The sequence below is a fragment of the Dermacentor andersoni genome, chromosome 3, assembly GCF_023375885.2.
Source record: "Dermacentor andersoni chromosome 3, qqDerAnde1_hic_scaffold, whole genome shotgun sequence".
Lineage (NCBI taxonomy): Eukaryota > Metazoa > Arthropoda > Arachnida > Ixodida > Ixodidae > Dermacentor > Dermacentor andersoni.
Window position 1 is genome coordinate 205,212,171 of NC_092816.1, and position 21,064 is coordinate 205,233,234.

Sequence of the window (21,064 nt, forward strand, 5' to 3'; positions counted from 1 at the left end):
TCTACACAATTCGCGTCGTTCATGAATCAGATTACACTAGCGTCGGTAACAAATAGAACCCTCGTTGACATTCGAGAAACTTCCGATACATGCGGGCGCGTCCCGCGCTGAGCGATAACATTTGTTAGACAGTGAAAAGCACTCACCCGAAAAGATAAAGAAATCCACGTGTCAATATAAAATAGCATTTTCGTAGGGGCAAAGGGGTCCCCTGTTGTTATCACCCTCTTGAGCTCTCCTTTTCCTCTCCCGCTGGGTCACGTGTACCCCTTTTAGCGATGTCCGACCACGACGGCTCACGGTCCGCATAAACAGCTTCGCTGTGTCAGTGCTTTCTATCACAAAAAGCACAGTGCGTGTTTCAGATGTTTAGTCTAAACCTGCACAAATTGGGGTAGGTGCCTTTGCTTCTACGCGCGCAATAAGACAAGCAATTTCTCGAATTGAAAAACAGATTGTATTCCTAAAACTCATAAAACAGACCGAGCAACAAATACAGTAATGCTGCTCAACAGATTACGGTGCTCGTCAAATACGGGAGATAAAATATATACTCATGCAATGAAGTCGTCAACCACATTTGCAGTGCAGTTAAGTGCAACGCAATATTAGTCTGCTGAGTATCCTACGGCGTGTAATACGCAAGTAACACGGCCCTTCGCATCGCAGCTCGAGTTCTTGCACGTCAAGCGGCTTCAAAGCTGCGGCGCGAACCACTTGTCAAGGCCATACAAAGACTCGTTTACACACTCCAAGCCCTTAGACCACCATTCTTGAACATCTGGGTGACGGTGTCTGTAGTTTGGGGGCGTTGCCCATAGCGCACGGCACAGAGGACATAGTTCGCCCTCGGAACGAGTCAAGGAGCAGTTCTGCTTCCAGGCAAAGTAGCTCTCGTACGAGGTACTCTCCTTCAGGAGGTCACGCAGATGCGCAGCAAGCTCGCCCGGCTTCTGCAGGTCCGACGATATTACTACTGACTTTTCAGGAACCTGCAGAGTAGCGTTCGATGGTGCCAACACGACGGGAACCACGCTGTATTTGAAGGCGTCGTATATGAGTTCGTAGGCGCTCTGGAAGCAGTCGGACTTCAATGACACTACGACGAAGTGGTAGTCTTTGGCGATACGTGGGATGCACTCCCGTGGCGACGAGCACTTATCCTTCCCACAGGCTGGAAACAGTGTTATGCCGATCATGTCATCCGAGCTACTTTGTATGGAATTCTGCTGTTCACGGCTCCATAATACTTGTTCGAAGAAGCGGTGCTGCTCGCATTTACCAACGATCCAGGCGACGTCCTTTCTTTTTTTGGGAATCACGGTGCCACTTGGCTGCTTTGCACTGTTGTCTGAGTCGCAGCGCCATGTATTGTAAGAAATGACAATGTCCGCGTCATCTCTGTAGGCCATTGTCCAGTTGAACGTGTCGGCAACATGCGACAGTAAGCTCGAGCTATTTCCATAAGCACCGACACCTCGGGGGAGCGAGTGACTCTTAGCCCAAAAGACCCAGAACTGAAACAGTGAGCGTACATGAGGCATTCCCAAGGGTTCGAAATGCTCGGCAAGAAAGACAACAGCATCACTGCTCATCAGCTGGTGCCGGTCTTGGATTATGTCGCACGTAACAGTGTGTTCGTCTTCAGTAACGCATGCGACTTTTTGGACTACCCACCAGTTCTCCAATCCGGTTTTGTTCCACAGCAAGATCCGGGGAAGCCCGTCGTCACCTTTGCGCTCACGCCACGGCCGCCAAGTTGGAGTGTTCGATGGTCGCGTCGGCTGCGCAGCATGCGAGTTCGCTTGCCGCAGCGATCTGTAGAATGTCAGCGCAGGGTATAAAAGCCCTATGAACACAATAAGTGACGCGAGGACCGTGTACTTTGGCCAATGCTTTGCGATGTGCCGCTCAAAATCACGCGTGCGTCCGGTGACCAAGAGCACGGTCCAGCTGTCCGTCGATCCGGGCGAGTCCTGCCGCTGTGATGAAGATTGTCCCGGCGTTGTACCGTGGTCTTCCGGTCTCCTGTCCCCCATTGGCATCAGCTCTAGCCACTCCTCCAACTCACGTGCACAATCATTCAGGGTGGCCTGCGCTGCTGCAGGCCCACGATGTAAATCGCTCATGGAAATATCCTCGCTGTCAGCACCATCGTCACCTTGAGGAACGCGCTCGTGTACGAACACCGTTCTACTGTGGCGGGACGGTGATTTGTTGCGTGAAGACGCTTCAGGCATGGCTTGTAAAGTTGGGAGCAAACCGAAGTAGAAGACAAAAAGCACTTGCAAAAAATCTAAGAAAACTGTGTGGCCCCGGCACGGATCATGCGTAAAATAGGGGCGAAAAGTAGGTGCCTAGAAGCTTTAGATAATGGACTTCTTGAGGGCGGAATTATATTGTCACGTAGTAATGACCGTGAAGAAAGCAGCAAAAGTGTGAATGAAGAAACTGGCGTCTTATGGGCGAACAGGTGCCCTAAAAGCTGGCTACACTCAAAGAACAGTGATAGCGGCGAATACAGTCGCCGATCGGCGAAAATCTGATAAGCGGCTCAAGGCTTTCATACATGAGCCATAGACTGCTCCAGAGTAATCGCTGGTGCCCGCGTGTCTTCCAGAAGGTACTACAAGTTGCGCCGCGCATACATGCAGTAGGTTTCCAGAAGGTTCGGTGACAACAGACAGCGTATAGAGCCATGGATAACATTGGAGAAACTTTCGATACATGCAAGTGCGCGCTGCGTTGAGCGATAATCTTTGTTAGACGGGGAGATGCGGTCACCCGATAAAGATAAACAAGCACACGTGTCAACATCTTGATTCCTATTTGGAACATACATATGCAATGGACAGGGAGGCAAAATCGGGAGGGAGCGGGCTGTCAATTGTCACCAAAGCGGTGACAATGCCGGCCTATTTTTCTAGCGAAACTTGTATTGCCCCACTCGTGTAGGCGTCGGTGTTCATGTTACCGTACGAAAAATCTCAAGCTGCGCGAAAATAAAAATTTCTTGTCGGGCTGCGTATACGAACCACCGACCTCCACGTTGGGAGACCACCACGCTAACCGACTCAGCCGCTGTCTTTTTTTTTTCTTTATTACTTTCATTACAACACCACGTAAATGCGCACAAAGCAGGTCACTTGGTGCAGAAAATAATGTTAAATCATTTGGAGAGGCTGTACTGATTTAAAAGGCCCTCAAAGAGGATATCACAGACACCAAACTGTCAAGCTCCAGAAACTTCTCTGGCGGTTCAATCATGTGCTTGAGGGCATCACGCGTGTACCTAAGACTTTCACTTAAGTGTTCCTTCGCAGACGTTTCATCTAAGCGAGAATTCCTGACATCCATACGCGTTTTCCACAGGCTGCTCATACGCAAAAGAATTATCATAGAGAAAGAAATTCAATAAGAGGGGACACTCGGGCAAAAACTGGCAACAGGAAACACGTCACGCATAGTGTCAACTCCTTCTGTTAGTTGACACGAGCATCGGAAAAAAAAGAATGTGAACTTACAACGTTTCATTATTTTTTTTATTCTTTCCCGCCAAAACTAAGAAGTTTTCCGTATAAATGAACTTATACTTAGCGACTTATTTTTCTTGGGTCACCTAGCAACAAGCTAGCCAGACGCCAGACGCCCCGCCCCGTATGCATGCGTCATTTGCCAGACATGCGACCGAAGCGACGAGGCCGGTTGCGCATGTGAAGCTCGCCCGCTCGGCGGCCCGTCTCGTTTGGATGTAGCCCGTTTGTCGGGCTCCCGTCGTTTTCTTGCATTCCGTCTGCATTTCGACACGACACCGCTGCACTACTGGACTTCATACAGCAAGGTGGGGAATATTGTTTGACAGTATGCGAAGCACTTCAAGCACATTTAGGCTTACTGCACAAAACTGAACCTATATAGTGACGCAGTTGTCAAAAAACAGCTCCGCCGTACATGCCTAGTTAATTTGAGTTAATTTCTTGTACTGGGAGATGTTTGCGACGCTTTCTATGAGCCCAAGCATTATTATAACTTGTTTTGGTAGTTTATGGGCACGCTCACCGCACCTGGCTTTGTGACGAAAGGCAGCTCGGCGGTGTGACGCAGTTTTGCGTGTATTGAATCTTACCGGGACAAGATTTGGCGCTTTCTGTGACCCCAGACATTGCCGTAACTAATTTCGCTACTTTTTGGGGTACTTTTCAAGCACAGTGGCCGCGCTCGGCGTGGTGGCGCAGTTTGCGAAAAGCAGCTCGGTTTTGTGCCGCAGTTAGTTTCGCGTGTACTGAATCTTAGTGGGAAAAGCTCGTGACGCATTTTCTGACCCCAAAAATTATGGTAATTAATTTCGTAACTTTTTGGGATGCTTTTGAGGCATGCTCGCCACGCCTGGGGTTGTGAAGCTGTTAGCAAAAAAATTGGCTGGGGCTTAGCTAAGGTTAAGCCTGGATATCTCGAAGCGAAAAGGTTCGGTGATGCTAATGGTTTAGGTTATTGTTATGCTTTATGATTTAGCCTATGGTTATGCTTACGGTTTAGCTTATGGTTATGATTTAGCCCATGGATATGCTTACGGTTTAGCTTATGGTTATTCTTTATGATTTAGCCTATGGTTATTCTTACGGTTTAACTTATGAATATGCTTTGGTTAGCTTATGGTTATGCTATACGTGTGTCTTGTGTAGTTATGCAAATTGCTTATCAGTTATATATACCATAAGAGTTGCACTTCTGCATCGGTAGTATCACTCTCCTCCTTCCATGTTGAATGGGCACGCCTATTCTCTGGCAAGCGGTTACATAGGCGGCCTCCGCGATAAACACGCGCTTGCGGCGAACGTCAAACGATGACGCATAGCGCACGGCAGTGGCCACCTGCGCCGACTCCGAACACGCTTACGGAGCCAATTCCGACATACGCTGGCTCGCGCGAAGCGCGGTGTTGACTAGCGTAGTGAAGCTTTTCGCTTCAAAAGCACGCCGGCAGTGGTGAGTTAGTTTTGCGTGTACTCAATTTTACTGGGACAAGTTCTGACGCTTTTTATGGCCCCGCAACAACATATACCTTATTTCGGTAATCACGCTTGTCGAAAACGCGACGTGCCGTTGCCGAGAGTGATAACATGGGAGTGTGTTGCTTTCGCCGGCTGGACGCGTAAAAGACAACGCCGAGGAGCTCAAGAACTTGACATTTGTCTTCTGAGCGACTGAAAACAGGCTTTGCACCCACGAATCTGTCTTGAGTGCCACTAGAAGGCATTCTGCGAGAGCGTAACATGGTCTGGCTGAGAGCCTGTGTTGTAGCCACCTCTGTGTACCTGGCGTACCATCGCGTTGACTGAGGCCACGCTGTTTTGCAAACGCGCAGTCACCCGTGTATTTGTGCTCTTAAAGTGCAGGAAATAATGCTCGGGAAGGGAGGGATGCTTGAAAATTGGATGTCTTCTTCAGATTCTGTGGCATTGTTTAGGAGGAGTCTATTTGATACGAAATGTATGCAAAAGTGAATTTATCTGTAATGCTGCTCATTCACCACTTACGCACGTTTCGCCTCTACACGCAATATTCCTGTTAGGTCAATATACCAAAATGGTACATGCTTGTAATTTACTTTTTTCAGCTGATGGCATCCGGTGGAGCTTCGTACGGCAACGACTGCTGCTTACCTGGTGCCACAGTGTTCGATGAATGCCCAAGAAGTCCGGAACGAGCATTTATAAAGAGCAAAATAAACATTTCATCGCTTCAGAAGACGTCTTTCGTTTTCTTTATGAAAGTGCACGTGACACAGATTCGGTGCAGGCTTGTAAAGATCGTTCGCAATCATTTTTACTAAATAATAAAGCAATTCCGCACGAAGGCCGCGCCGATCAGCGGAACCGGCGTGGTTGTACCAGCTGGCGTTCGAAACGCGCGCGCCCGAAACTGGAAGGTGTTAATACCATCCGCTTGGTGCGCCACAGTCAATTCGGCCGCTGGGCTCTATGGAAGGGTCGCTCTTGTTGCAATTTCTTTATTGTATTATCCAGACAGCTGACACCCTCCTGTCTCTGCGCATGGTAAGAACCGAATACCGAAAGGTCCTATCGGCAGTTCTTCAGAATGTGTTTGAGAACATCCCACAAGAAAACGGAGTCGTGGCAATCCAAGAAGATGGGCTCAATAGTTTCAGGTTTCTTACATATGATGCAGTTAACAGACTATGGAACAAAGAAGCCCTTGCTTTGTGGCCATGGCTTCACAAGGAGATTGCCAAAATGCAATTGAAAAAAGGTTTTCGTTGGATATATTAGCGGCATATTTTCAACGCATTTCAGCACTGAGCCACTGTCGGTTCAGCATATGCGCCTTTAATGCGGTGTTTTGCATGCACTAAGAAGTAGACGCAGCGTGATTCGGGAGCCAATCAAAGGCATTCCCTACCTCCGGAGGAGAGAAAGGCCGTGATCGCGTGATAGTTCACCTCGCGCACGCAGTTTCCCGTCAGTTCAGGCCCGGCACTCGGATGGGGAGGCCGCATGTGGTTCGTTCTGACGAATACTTGGCTGCACTGCAGGAACGGCAGTGGGAGTGGGCCGCGCGTTTGGTCGAACAATATGCGGCGTTTTATGGATGGCGCCAGGAACTCGTTCGTTCAAGGGCCCGTCGCCGACGTGCCGACCTCACCGTGTGGGAGCGCGAAGCCGAGGCGTTACGACAACGAAGAGCATTGGATTCCGAGCTTCGCTTGCGCCCCTCTTCTCACTAGTGGAAGGGCGGTAGTTTTTTTAGAAAGGAATGGATAGAAACAAGTTGAAGATAAGGAGAAGGGAAGCGAAGATGAAAGAAATAATGTCGTAAGGCAGGTCCGAACGACCAAAATAAAGCCACGACAAAGAATGTAGTGCGCCAGGAGGGAGATAACCATGGGAAAGGACTGAAAAAAACGTGGGTGTCATTGTTAAGCAAGCAAACAAAAGCAAAGCGGAGACGTTGACACCATGATGCGCTAATGTGAACAAATTAATCAGGAGGAACCTATACATTTACACTGCATTCGCAAGCGCGCCGCAGTTCGTATACCAGCATGCCCAGCATACTTCAGTGACAATAACGATTCGCGATCATATAGACCGTGATTATAGGGGCATGCGTAATGAAACAGTGCTACTAATATCGCTCACCGTGGGATTTCATGGCTCGTGAAACAAGTTAAAAAAGCAAAATCACCACAATACCATTACACGGCCTCTGCATGCTAAAACTAGAAATTTCGCATCAGATGCAGCGCAACGAGTTGATATGAACGCCGCTGTCGATAAGCGATCCATAGCGGGCAACACAACAGCACATTACTCCTCCTAAGAATACCAGTGCAGCGTATGACGAACAGAAGAGCGTATCTAGCGGTGAAAATGTTCCGCGATAGCAGCACTTATGCTCTTTTGGCAGCAAAAAAAAACAAAAACAAAAAAAAACCGTGAGTCGATCTGGCTTAAAACGCAGCGCACGTACGGCGCCCACTGGCTGTAGGATTTCGCGGCTTGCGAAGCGACTTGCTATGAAATATACAGGGAGCTGGCGAAATCAGAGTAAGCACCGTACGATTCCGGAAGTCGATAAAATGGCGGTTTTCCTCGTTCGGCGAGAATATAGTATGCTTTCCAGAAAGCTTTCGCTAAGCCTCGTTTACGCTTCGCGGTGATCGCACTTCACTCACTCGGGCGACGCAGAAAAAATGCGCACATTTCGCGTTTTGGCAGGTGGTACATCAGCGATATTTGTAAGAGACGTCAATGAGTTGCGGTCCCGTTTACTCCAAAGCGAGAAAGAAGGCATGAGATGCACTTTCCCGTCCCATTCAAATCGGTCGCGCAGCGGAGGCAGTGTGCTGCCATGAGCTGTCATGAGCTCGCACGCACACTGGCGCGCCTCTGCTGGAGCGGCTGTGTGCTAACAAGGGTCTGAGCAATTGGTCTGGGAGAGCGGACAGCGATTGCTAAGCAGAGTTTTTCGAATATGAGCAAAACAAAAGCATTGTTGCCATAACCGGCAGCCAGCAATACTGCTGAAGGCATGTCTATAATTCTCCGCTGAACTAGTTAGACTAGGTACATAAATTAGCAGTGGCTCTTCTATAACAAAGTCAAAGTAATAAATATTTATATGTTATCAGGTTACGCTGAAAAAAAGCCTCATAGACCAATTCCTGCTTTTTTCTTATGTCTTGAGTAAAGTTGACCCGTCCGCGCTGGGATGCTGTACGTAGACATTTCGCAGATATAGAGTGTAGATAGCTTTCACGTGACACGGATGCAGCTTCTCTACTGTAACGTCGCGGCTATGATGACCTTTGGGAGCGCTTGCGGTCGGGGTAGTTGTTTCATTATGCTAGCAGCAAAAACAGCGCAAGAAACCTTTCTTGGCATTTTTATCTTAGAGCCATGATGAGATTACCTCCCCATGCTAACGCGCGAACATTTTTTTTGCTTGTTCACTATTTGTTCACTGGCTTATCACTGTTATCGAATTGTCTTGCTGCGCGAGATGTCCCGGTCTTGCTATCACGTTTCTTGTTTACGCAGCTATTCAACATGCTAGTGCCCCACTTTGGTGGCCACGATAGCGTCAAAGGAAACCATATTTACATCGTACGACGCGTCCTGTCCTTGTCGTGCTTCCTGCTGCCGCCTGCGTCACCGCACAGTGGTCAGGTGTACTGTACATGAAACGGAATGTACGCCGAGTGACCAAAATGTCGATGTCCACCAGAATCTTGGTTGTCTGAACCTAAACCAGGACAGTCACCTTTCTAAAGTGCCTGAAGCATATTCCACCAAGACCACCGAAGTCAAAATAAAAAGAAACCTGTTTCCTGTTTGGAAACAAGATAGTTAACCACACATGGGAAAAGGTATTCAGCAAATTCACATTCTAAAGAAATAACCATTTCAGGTTATTTCCTTAAGAGAGACTTGGGGCGTGATCGGAGATTTTTGTTCGATACACGTTCTATTCGGTTGCTGCAACGTCACACAGTGACAGTATGCAAAATTTCTGCGAGTGGGGCGGAGAAAGCAGCCAATCAGCAAGCGGTGAACTCCCCGAAAGTTTACTTCCCTGGTTTGTCGTCTGCTTGCCGACAGTATATTACAAAACTAAATGTTTCTCATCTTCCAATGAGTGAAATCTTTATCTAAAAAATGTATTTTTTTCCTTCTCAAGCCTAAACACGTTTTCAAATAGTAACACGTGTGACTACTACAATTTATAACTATTAGTTTCTCTACGTCGTCTCTAGGTGGTGTCGCGCACAGCGAGAAAAAAAAAAAGAATGGAATGATGAGAACAGTGGCGCAATTTTCAAGAGGCAGCAACAACCTTCCAGCGGCTCACTGGCCCCCGATGATGGGGTTGATTTCTCTGTACAACCAACGCACTATTTGTTTCGAGAAAGAAAAGCGACACCGGGATTCGCTCCCTGCCATTTTTTCAAACGCGCTTCGCACCTTTACCCGCTATTCTTCCTCCTCGGGCAACGCCCGCGCAACAACCGAAGTTCCCAACCCAAGCGCCATTTTCTCGAATTAAACTATGGATTGGATCCAAACGTACTATTCAGCTGCCAAAGCCGCCGTTTGCATCCAATCCAATCCACCAGACGCACCATGCAAAGCCGGTCTCGTAACGAGCGATAATCGCTCCAAACTTCCCAACTTCCGTCGCGTTCGGCGCCTAGCAGACGACGTGCTCGGTGGGAAGATGATTGACCGGAACGTGTTGTCATTTTGACGACACCAACAACGTGGCCGCGACCCGCGGCTGGCGACGTCGGCGCGGAGTAGGCCAATCGCGCGCGCCGCTAACCAAACGAACGCGCCAAACAACGATCTCCGATCGCACCCTTGGTTCCCACCCTACGTCGGTGACGACGAAGTTTTTCGTTGTGCTCAATAATTAACTCTATAACAGTGCGATCGCACTGCGCACAGCGGATGGGTTCTAGATATGTCTAAATACTTACCTTCATTTGCAATAAGCGTCGTTAGTAATCTTGAGACATTTTCAACATCCATTAGTACCCCTGGTCATCATAACATAATATTACATACATTGTACCGCCCTCTCTCTATGTCATTTCACTTACCAATGAATTTCATGCTATGTTTGCCATGTACACAACCGCGTTCCTTCAACGCCCACAGCAGTCCTTGGCGAGCTCAACTTCACAAACATTGCGTTGTACACTCTCCCACCTTCATTATCGCCTGTTTCGTAAATAGCCAAGGCATATTTAGATACATGCTTTTCCCTTTCACAACTGGTAACTGATCCTACATGATCGTGTGGTAATATAGCGAATACCAATGGCGTAATTTTATCATCGCGACCTGGTACCTGGAATCACGCATAATAATCATACCTAGCATAAGCGATCATTGCCTCCTTCATTTCACTCTTATCTCCCCTAGTCCCAAACCCACGAAACAACCTAAGACTATATCCTACTGTAAAAGGGCCAATTTTGACGCGATTGAGAGAGAATTAAACCTATTTCTTGTTGTATTCTTACACAATTTGGGCAATCATAACGTCAAAGTTCATGGAACTGGTTCTCAGCTAAAGCAAATGAACTGGCTACTAAATATATGCCAAGTAGATTATTACTTTATACCATCGAGCACCTTGGTATGGCCCACGCATCAGGTACCTTGAAAACCACAAGAAACGTTTACATTAACGGCCCCGTGTCGCAGAAAAACGGGTGTCTGCGTCCAGCGCCGGCGCATCCATGAGCGAAAATTCTGGTACATATATAGTTATCTGTATGTGCCCCGCCTTGCTGTGCCACATGTTATATACGAGGGTTACATTGAAACACCATTCTACCACTAAAGGCGCTCATACCTTGCCTTACATTCTTGACAAAGTTGTTCCTCGGAACTTTGAGAATGACAGCCCACGGGGAAACGCTATGAATGAAAACAGTGACAGCGCGTGCCTTATATGTAACATATTCTCAGATTTACAATTAAAAGTGCTAAATAATAACAGAAGACTGAAAATGATGTGATCTCTTTGGCGTGGCCGTGCACAGAATATCTGGGATCGGCCTGCACAAGAGGGCGTGTTTCTGCCAGAAAGTTCGCCTTCGTATGGCATTTCCCGCCAGCGTTTTCCAGTAAACATTTCGGTTGCATAAGCTGCAGTTCCAGGGAAGCGTGAGCCACAGTCAGAAATCTTTGAATGTTATCGCATTTCATTCTTAAGGCCGAACCAATGGCACGCGTCGGCAAGCTTCGGCACGCGCCGAGAAGCGAACGCTTCGCTTCGCGTTGGTCGGAGGAAGAGGGCGCACAACCACTGGACGCAAGCTCTGACGCGCACCGAAGCTGGCTCCTTGGGTGCGGCGCACTGTTGCTTGACTATTTTGTCTTCATCCGTCAAAGACCGGCCTAGAACGGCCTGCTGTAAACTAAGCTTGAAACAAAAAGTTAGTGATCGGTAGGCTCCTTTAGATATAAAAAACACGTTTGATTAATGAACGTACGCCTGCCGCAAGAGTCAGTTTTTATCTTTGAAGTAATATAAGTACACAAAATATCGACATCATCGCTCGCGCTCGCGGCGGGTCTTCTGTCTACAAGATCGCTTTGCAAACACATGCACGGCGATGCCATATTATATCAAAAGAAGTTGTACCATTTCATTTCTTCGTAGCTCATTGCACAGCCAAATATGCAAAAATTGGGCGTGCAAAGCATCATTGAAAAAATCTGTGTTAGAAATATTGGCACGTAGTAGTGACGGTGAAAACAGGACACAGGCTCAATCGCAACGACGAGCAATGTGGCCGATCGTCGAAAATCTCATCTGCGGGTCAAGCGCGTCGACTTTCATACATCACACGTCGTAAGTTCCACCGTATTCGCTGGTGCCCGCGCGCTTACCAGGATCATCATCACCATCATCAGCCTGGCTAGGCCCACTGCAGAGCAAAGGCTTCTCCCATACTTCTCCAACTACCCCGGTCATGTGCTAATCGTGCCCATGTTGTCCCTGCAAACTTCTTAATCTCATTTCCCCACCTAACTTTCTGCCGCCCCCGGCTACGCTTCCCTTCTCTTCGAATCCAGTCCGTAACCCTAATGACCATCGTTTATCTTCCCTCCTCAATACATGTCCTGCCCATGCCCATTTCTTTTTCTTGATTTTAACTAAGAAGTCATTAACTAGCGTTTGTTCCCTCACCCAATCTGCTCTTTTCTTATCTCTTAACGCTACACCCATCATTCTTCTTTCCATAGCTCGTTGCGTGGTCATTAATTTAAGTAGAACACTTTTCGTAAGCCTCCACATTTCTGCCCCGTAGGTGAGTACTGGTAAGAAACAGCTGTTATACACTTTTCTTTTGAGGGATAATGGCAACCTGCTGTTGATGATCTGAGAATGCCTGCCAAACGCAGCCCAGCTCATTCTTATTCTTCTGATTATTTCAGTCTCATGATCCGGATTCGCGGCCACTAGCTGCCCAAAGTAGGTGTATTCCCTTACCACTTCCAGTGCCTGGCTACCTATCGTAAACTGTTCTCTTCGGAGACTGCTAAACATTACTTTAGTTTTCTGCAGATTAATTTTTAGAACCACCCTTCTGCTTTGCCGCTCTAGGTCAGTGAGCATGCATTGCGAATGGTACCCTGAGTTTCTAAACAAGGCAATATCATCAGCGACTCACAAGTTACTAAGGTATTCTAGATTAACTCTTATCCCCAATTCTTCCCAATCCAGGTCTCTGAATACCTCCTGTAAGCACGCTGCGAATAGCATTCGAGGGATTGTATCTCCCTGCCTGATGCTCTTCTTTATTGGGATTTTGTTGCTTTCCTTAGGGAGGACTACGGTGGTTGTGGAGCCGCTATTTAAGCACTGCGGAAGAAATACCATCAGCACCACAAGAAAGGAAAATTTTCAGGAGCTTCATACCTTTGAAAACAAAGTTTTCATTGACTGAAAGCGTACTCACCGAAGGTTACTTGAAGCATATTTACCATCATATAGCGAACAGAAATGTTCTGCAAAGGCATCAGCAGTGTTCGAGGCATCACCATTTTCATCAAGAAGACATACATCTTTGGCGCTCTATTTAGAAGAGTGAATGCGCTCGAAGCTCCATAAATATTTTGAATTATGCGCCACGCTGGCTTCAACAAAATCAATGTGGTCGTAGGGATAATGCTTATAGTATTAATAATAATAATAATAATAATAATAATAATTTTAGTGGTAACATGGCAGTCTAGACTAAAAAAAAGACTGATGCGCGTACGCTAGAGCGTCTGATAGCCCGCCATAGAGAGCAGGAATTTGCAGGCTGCAAAAGACACCCCCTTCCCCTCCACGTGCACAGACACATGCAACAACACGCTTTCTCAGTCACACAGCAACGCACACAGGCACACAGTTGACGAGTGCAAAATACACAGGAGTGGCAATTCAGTCTGGTCACATGCAAGGGGAATCCAAATGGCCAGGGGGGTGGGGAGAAAGCTCTGTATGCCAGATATAATCATGGAGTTGTCGTGTCGGGCCATACAGGCGTGATGGGGCTTAGGCTGTGCTGACCCCTTGTTCAGACGAACTGAAGAAGCAGTATGGTTGCTGTCCAGAGAGCCTTCAAGCATCTTGCAAAAGAGACAGACTAGTGCAATGTTGCGCTGGTATTTCAGGGTGTGCCACTTGAGGGCTTTGAGGCAATCCTTGTAGGCTGGCATGAGCTTGCGACAACCGAAAAGACGGGAGTAGAGGGTGCATGTTGTCCGGCCTTGAACAAGCTGAAGTTTGTCAGCGACGCGAGTTTGGTACTGATGAGCAGTACTCAAGACGTGGCAGAATGATAGAAGTGTAGAGTGCTTGGAAAGCCTCAGCTACACAAACCCAAGAATGGGCCGATCCCTAGACAAAATGCTGGTGACATGTGTGGAAAAGTTGAACACGGAGCAGAACACGGAGGAAGTAGGTTGAACACGAAGTAGATTTAGTGTGGCTGATACACATGGTAGCACTTTTAGCAGTGCAACTACAAAGTTTGTTATTGTAGGCCCAGTCGTTCACCTTTACGGAATGTATTTATTTCAAACGCATATGCTGTACATTGGCATAATGTTGCAGGGGAAGTGTTAACTTGTTAATCAAATGCATTCTACGAAGATACATTAGAAGCTTGGTTTTGGGTTGATCTTTTTCCTGACTACAGTTTGTAGTATCGCAGGAAGAAACATTTCAGGTAGAAGCTGAAGAGATTTGGGCAGTTTAGGCCTACCGACTGCACAAAGCACTGATGACAATTTTTCACCTTCCCCACAATGCACTCACATCATCTGCACTTTCACTTTCTATAAACAAAAAGCGGGATAAAAAATCAATTACAGTTTCATTGACTCAGTACCAGCTGATCTGAAGCAGGCATCGGAGTAATCCTGGTATTCGCGGCTGCATGCATAGTTCTTGCATGATGCAGGTCCTGCTATATACTGCACACGGAGCACATATTGCAAACAGATTATTTCTTTTTGCAGTGCTCAAGTATAAGGACACACTGACTCAAACTAGACCACGCTCTGTCACGTATGCTTCAATGCGTCAGTGTTCTTGAGTGCAGCACGAGTGATTTATCCTCAACTAGCCCAAAAGACGCATGCACTTGACAGGAGTGAGTGAAGGAGTGCAGCGAACATGTACAACTGGATTCACATGCCGAATAGAAGAGCGCACTGTCAGCTGAAATGGACGGCATGGGTGATGTATACGTACTTCTCATTGTTCGGCTACTAGAGTCTTTCGCTTTCGAAAGTTATCTTTGCCACTGGAAACAGCGCAAACCTCGCCCGTTAAGCTTGAGTCACCTGAGACCACACGAAACACGCCGCGGTTGACCACCCGAAGTTCTACACGGTTCATTCACCATGTCACACACCACACGAAGTCAGGATTGTCATATTTTAAATCACTGAAGCGCCAAACGGAACTGAAAATTCATTTCCTTTGACAGAGTTTCTCAGCCGAGCTCGTTCACTCGTTAGTTACGAACTCGATGGACTTGCTAGGCCTACGCGTAACGTAAACAACATCGGCGACAGGCGAGTGCCGATTATCCAGACTTCGGAGTTAGGAAGCATGTTTCCATTCGTTTTGAGCACATCAAAGTTCACATACACCAAGCACAGACGCTGCGGCAATCGTGATTCGGTTGGATGTTTTCGCAGACGATCGCACTGAGACCTGCGGAACCCATTGGATTTGCTGGCGTCGTTCGAAGTGGGTTCGTATCCAGGTCGCACTGCCACAACCCACGGTCGTCGGTTGTGTCGTTGTCGACCTACTATTACAACACTGTCTTTCAGGAACACTGTGGCGCGCGTCGTACCTCCAAAGAACTCGGACGATCGTTGGTGTTGGCGGCTTCGCATGGGCGGCCATTATAGGCATAGTAGCCGTAGGCTTCGCAGCCTCGCATTGGTTGACGGCGGCGACGCGTCGCAGCCTCTGGTCGCATGCCAGCGAAGTGTCGCCATGCGTCGGCGAACTTCTAGCATCGGCAGTCGACAAAATTGCTGCGCGTCGTCATGCTTCGCCCTGTTCCCGACCGACGCTTTTGAAGCTTGCCGACGCGTGCCAGTGGCTGGGCCTTTGAAGACAAAGCTTAAGCGACCGCGAAATATTCTTATCCGCTTGGCTGAGGACTCGCCCACTGTATATAAATAGCCTACTTAGAAAACAGCATTTGATGCTTATGTAAGTGAACTCAGCATTGATACGAATAACTTTTATCTAGCATCCTTCCATCAATACCAAGTAATGCTAAAAATGTTTGCAGAGTGCACAACACGTTAGAGCAACTAATAGAAGCTCGACGTATAGCGCAATAAGAATGTCTCTCCAAGACCACGGCGGGCAGACACATCCTAAATAAAGTAAGGATACGCTACCACACACAACACGGAGACAAACGGGACGTACCCAAGGAAAAAAGGGCCAAACTCACGGTACCCCCCTTACCCAAGAATATGCATCCTGTACACCACGAGGGCCGGAGAAAAAGCAGGGCAAACATTATGGCGAAGAACTACGGGCGAAACAAGGACGCGGTCTTTGTAGAAGCTGCACGTTACAAACACAAACGCAGCTTTGTCGCAGCAGTACATAACCACAGCAGACAATGTTGCACAAGCTTGTCCATAAACAGGACACGCATCGAAACGGCGGCGGAAGCGGATATAGCGTTAGCCATAGCACAAACCAACGCACACTATATAATCAGCGATTCTCAGACGGCAGTACGCAACTTCGCGAACGGCCGGACCTCAGCTCAGGCGCTAAACACATTCAGAAAAGGCAAAACAACAAGGGCAGACAGATGCGTCCAAATTTTATAGATACCAGTCCGCACCACCGACTCAACGGGATAGGACAGCCCTAACGCTGCGGTACACAACGCAGCTCGAGGACACACTTTTCGTGCTGCGACAATCGTAGACACGTCGACAGGGCACTCCGAAGTATGGGAATCTGAAGACAGAATGACCAGGTTCAACAACATCCCCAACCATTACAAGCTGCAAAGATGCACTTATCCACCACCTCACCCAAAACTCAGTAGATCACAAGCTGCCCAGTGGCGACAACTACAAACCAAATCATACAATAGTCCGGTACTAATACACGCTATTTATCCAGACATATACACAACAGATAAATGCAAAGTGTGTGGCACCAGGGCCATGCTAGAACACATACTAAGGGAACGCCAGGAACTTACAGGACAACGAGAGCGAAGCCTCCCTCGACAGCCTGCGCACGTGGTGCAGGCCGGGCTGCTGAGCTCCAACCTGGAAGACCAACTCTGGGCAGTCTAGCGGGTCAAGGAATCCGCCGATAGGCAACAACTCTTGGCCGTAACCTTGGTGAGTGCTGCAGCCCACTAACTCGCCTGACGCGAATCGTTCTGATTTGAAATAAAGTTTTCTCACTCACTCATAAGCCCTTCGTCTAGTGATCAGATTTTTTGGGATGGCAACTCAGGGACCCGTAGTCCTAGCGACCAGTGTGCTGCTGTTTGAAACCAAACATTTGCAATAAACTTCCCCAACACATTTAGAAGTGTATTGCTCAACACAAGAGCATATGACTACGGGCGAGTGCCTCTAATTTCTGTTTGAATATCTGGTGTGGTAAAGATAAAAAATGTTTGCTAATAATTTTACTTCTCCCAGGTAGGACTCAGCTGATAACACGAAAGCATTAAAAAGCGCTAGTGTGGTTAGTTCAGCTATATTTTCAAAGCTTTTTCAGTAATCTCTGCATGCATAAGCACTGCCTAACGCCAGACGATCAGAAAGGTGTCTCCTCTACATAGGTCATGTAACAAAAATGCGCCTAATAATTATCGCCCCATTTTCATGACAACTACGTGTTGTAAGCTACTGTACGATATAAAATTATTCTAGCCTTGCCGACTTCCTTGAGTCTAATTGGTTATGCACCCTAGCATAGCATCGTTTTCGAAAACCTTTTTTCATGTGAAACACAACCATTCCTCTTTCAGTGACAAGTTACATCGAATAGTGGATTGTTTTTCTAAGGATGACTGTCTTGTTTTAGGTTTCTCTAACACATTTCCCTTGGTTTGCCACATAATTCCGTTGTTCAAACTAAGAAAATTAAATCTGGATCCTAAACTTCACACCTGGATTGAGCGTTTCCTAAGAAATCGTGCTCGGTTTGCTGTAGCTAATAGTTACAGTTCTTTCGGAGACGTTAATTCTGGTGTAAACCAAGGTCCGATCCTGGGCCCTGCTCTATTTCTCATTTATATTGCCAACCTTACGGCTGCAGTCTTCTAACGTACGTTTGTTGGCTGACGACTGTTATACTTCGCGATATAACATATGAAGCCGACGTTAACCAAATAGAACTTGATCTTAACCCAATAGCTAAAACGTGTAACATTTGGTTACTGGCGCTGAATATTAACAATTATAAAGTACTACACGCGTGTCGGGTGGCTCACCACCAAAACGTTTGCTGCTTAACCAGCGTTCTTCAAGAAACTGCCAAGTTATGGACCATTTCATCAGCGAAGAGGAATCTAGCTTCGAGCCAGGGCGCCGCGCCACTTTCCTCCTCGCACTGGTATGTGCGGATGCCATTTTCTGCCAGCAGCAGCTTGGATTAGCAGCAGCTTAGTGGTTAATTGCAAATTAGTGCCATTCTAACGTGTTCTGTCTCAGATTTCTGTGATATCAGATGACTCAACGTCAACGAACTACAACTTTGTTGTCTTTCGCTGTAAAAATAACTTTCGGAAGCAAGCGTGAAGTGCAGCTTCTGCGGCAGCGACTTCGTGGACACCGCCACTGCGATAGCACAGAAGCGTGCATTTGCATTGCCAGCATAAACAGAAAGGACTTGATACCATCGCGTGTATGTTCGGAAGGTTTTGTTCCAATGTGCGCACGGCCACGAAATCGGAACCCGGCACCAATGATCCAACGGCGATATGAAAGAAAGGTGCGTATTCGAAGTTAACTATTTCTTCGTGCTCGCACATTAAACTTATTCTGTTTGAACGTGTTCTAAGATTTGCAACGTGTTCTAAGCTAGGCTTCGCAACGAACGTTATGGCGGAACTTGACCGAGGATGTATTAAAAACTACGTGCCGATTAAGAAATGAAGGTGTGTTCTTTGCCATTCCGTAACCAAAACACGCCTACCGTGTGCCCGCCGGCCCTTGATTCGGAAGCTCTCCCGTGCTTCCGAGTCTCGCCGGCAATCTGTCGATGACCGTCGTCGCGCGCTGTATTAGTGCAGATAATGAAGTTGCTGTTGCAAAGAATAATTGTTCGTTTTGAGCTCTTTCGAGTAGGTGAGGTGCCCTTGCACGCACAGCCGCTATGCGAGTGCGCATAATCTTTCAGCGCGTTGCGTGCGTCTGGTTGATCGTGGCATGTTCGCGCAACTATCACCAGCTCATTGTATCCATGTTAACAACCCTTTCGGTCGAGTTATTTTACAATTCTTTATTTTGTAAAGCTTTATGCCAGGGTGCCAGATAAACATTGTTTAGAAAATCGTGGCGGGAAAATTTTAGGACCACGAAAGCTCGTAAAACGTATTTCCTCGGAACTTCGCAGTTACCTGGTTTGGGATTCACGCTGGTGCGGCACACCGCAGGACACATAGAGACACTTCTGATTGTTGTCGTCCTGAGTGATACCTAATATACTGCAAAGATAGACGCACAATAATAACACGTTACATGTATACGTTACGTATCGACAATGCGCAGACTTGACTCGCCTCCTATTCGTATCGTGGGCGGAGCTGCGGGAGCGCCTCTAGACGTTTGATATTGCGGCTATATCAAAGGCAAAAAATTTTTGATGACACGCTAAGAAGTTTCCCAATCCAAACAGCTTGTTGACACCTCTCGGTGAAACGCAACCACTTGTTACTCGTCGTCAACAGCACGTTCGCCGTGCACCATCCAGCGCGACCCCACGTACCCGCATGGCGCCGGGTGATAGACGGCGCTGCAATCGCAAAATGGCGACGTCCTGAATAAAACGGTCTATACATATATTACAAATAGCTGAGTGTGCGTATAACCACAAACTTGTCTTGTTCAATTCAACCACGATAGCCGCATGTTAGGCTATGTGCGTTGTGACTTTTCTAGAGCTCCGTCTGATTCGAAATGCCCATTGCATGAAATGTTAATATGGCCTAAATTAGAACATGCGACATCCGTGTGGGGTCCCGCACATGGTAACTTAATTACTCCCTTAGAAGCTGTCCGAAACAACGCTTGTCGTTTTATTTTTCTAATTATCACAAAACCTTCAACATTACATCAATTGATCCTAAACTTGCCCTTCATTTGCTCTCTTTTCACGGTAAGATTGCGCGTTTGGCACTGTTGCACAGAATTTAGCATCATCCTACATTAGATGTGCAATTTTTTTGTACTGATCACTGTATTAAATTGAGGACTGATCAATATCACACAAAGCATTTTTCCCAGTCTTTACTGCCTCGCGTGTCTGTAGATCAGAACCACCTTCTTGGTGATTTTTTCGCTATTAATGACAACAATATTTTTCGTGAAATGTTAGGCAACATTGTATACCCAGGGACTTTTGAATTTTTTTCTGATTGTTTTTTATGAAACGTTTAATATTGTATAGAAATAAACTTTTGGATTTCACGTTCCTTTCTGTTTTTCTTAGTTTTTTGTCACTGAATTTGTTGATAATTATGTGCAGGGTCGTCCATTCTTAGGGGAAACATGCCAGTGCGGCTGCGCTCCGCGGAGCGCCGCATGCGGCCGCTGGACGAACTGGTTGCACGTGCACGTTGCAGAGTGTCGCACGCTGCAACTGTGCCGGCACGCGGGAAACCTCGCCTTATGCCGGTGGCGTAAATTTGTTTTCACCAGGGTGCAGCGCATGAGACGGAATGTCTTTTGTATCACACTGGGTAAAAGCGCTAGCTGTTATCGCCCGTCGCGGAACAAATTGCACAGAACAGTGAAGGGGTACTCGCAGGATACCTGCTCTTTGGCTTGTTATGCCCTCATGAAGGACTTCTCTGCATTTCTCGTGACCCTGTTTAAACAAGCCGAAAGCCAGTGGAGCTGGGGCGCATATCCCGTACAAAAAAAAATTATTGAGAAGGCATTGAAATATTGTTGGTCAATGTTGAGTTTTTTATTGAGGAATTATTGAGAGTATGTTGGAGAATTGTTGGGTTGAGTGTTGAGCACTCTTGAATATTGGCCACTGAAATCGAATTGAAACACCATTGGGTACCTCAATGTTGAATAATTGTTAAGTTACCATTGAAAGTCCATTGTGCTTAGACGGCCCGTTGTGTTCGTTTTGTTAAATGGTTGTTGAGTTACCATTGATTCTGCGTTGAACTAACGTGGTGGTAGTTTTGTTGACCTGTTGTTGAGTTATTATTGCCACAGCATTGAAAAGCATATTGTTGCACACTTGAGATGCCATTGAGATTTCAGAAGTCGCCATT

At 47.0% G+C, this 21,064-nt stretch overlaps 1 protein-coding gene across 1 annotated transcript; it reads right to left on the minus strand.

Annotated features, from left to right (window-relative positions):
• Nucleotides 1-434: 434 nt before the first annotated feature.
• On the minus strand, nucleotides 435-2,479 carry LOC140216642 (alpha-(1,3)-fucosyltransferase fut-3-like). The gene has a single exon (XM_072287022.1). The coding sequence runs from the start codon at nucleotides 2,238-2,240 to the stop codon at nucleotides 696-698; it is 1,545 nt and encodes a 514-aa protein (XP_072143123.1). The 5' UTR covers nucleotides 2,241-2,479; the 3' UTR covers nucleotides 435-695.
• Between the last annotated feature and the right edge of the window lie 18,585 nt (nucleotides 2,480-21,064).

Coding starts and splice junctions, on each gene's coding strand:
- LOC140216642 (XM_072287022.1), bottom strand. CDS start 2,240: ATGCCTGAAGCGTCTTCACGCAACAAATCACCGTCCCGCCACAGTAGA.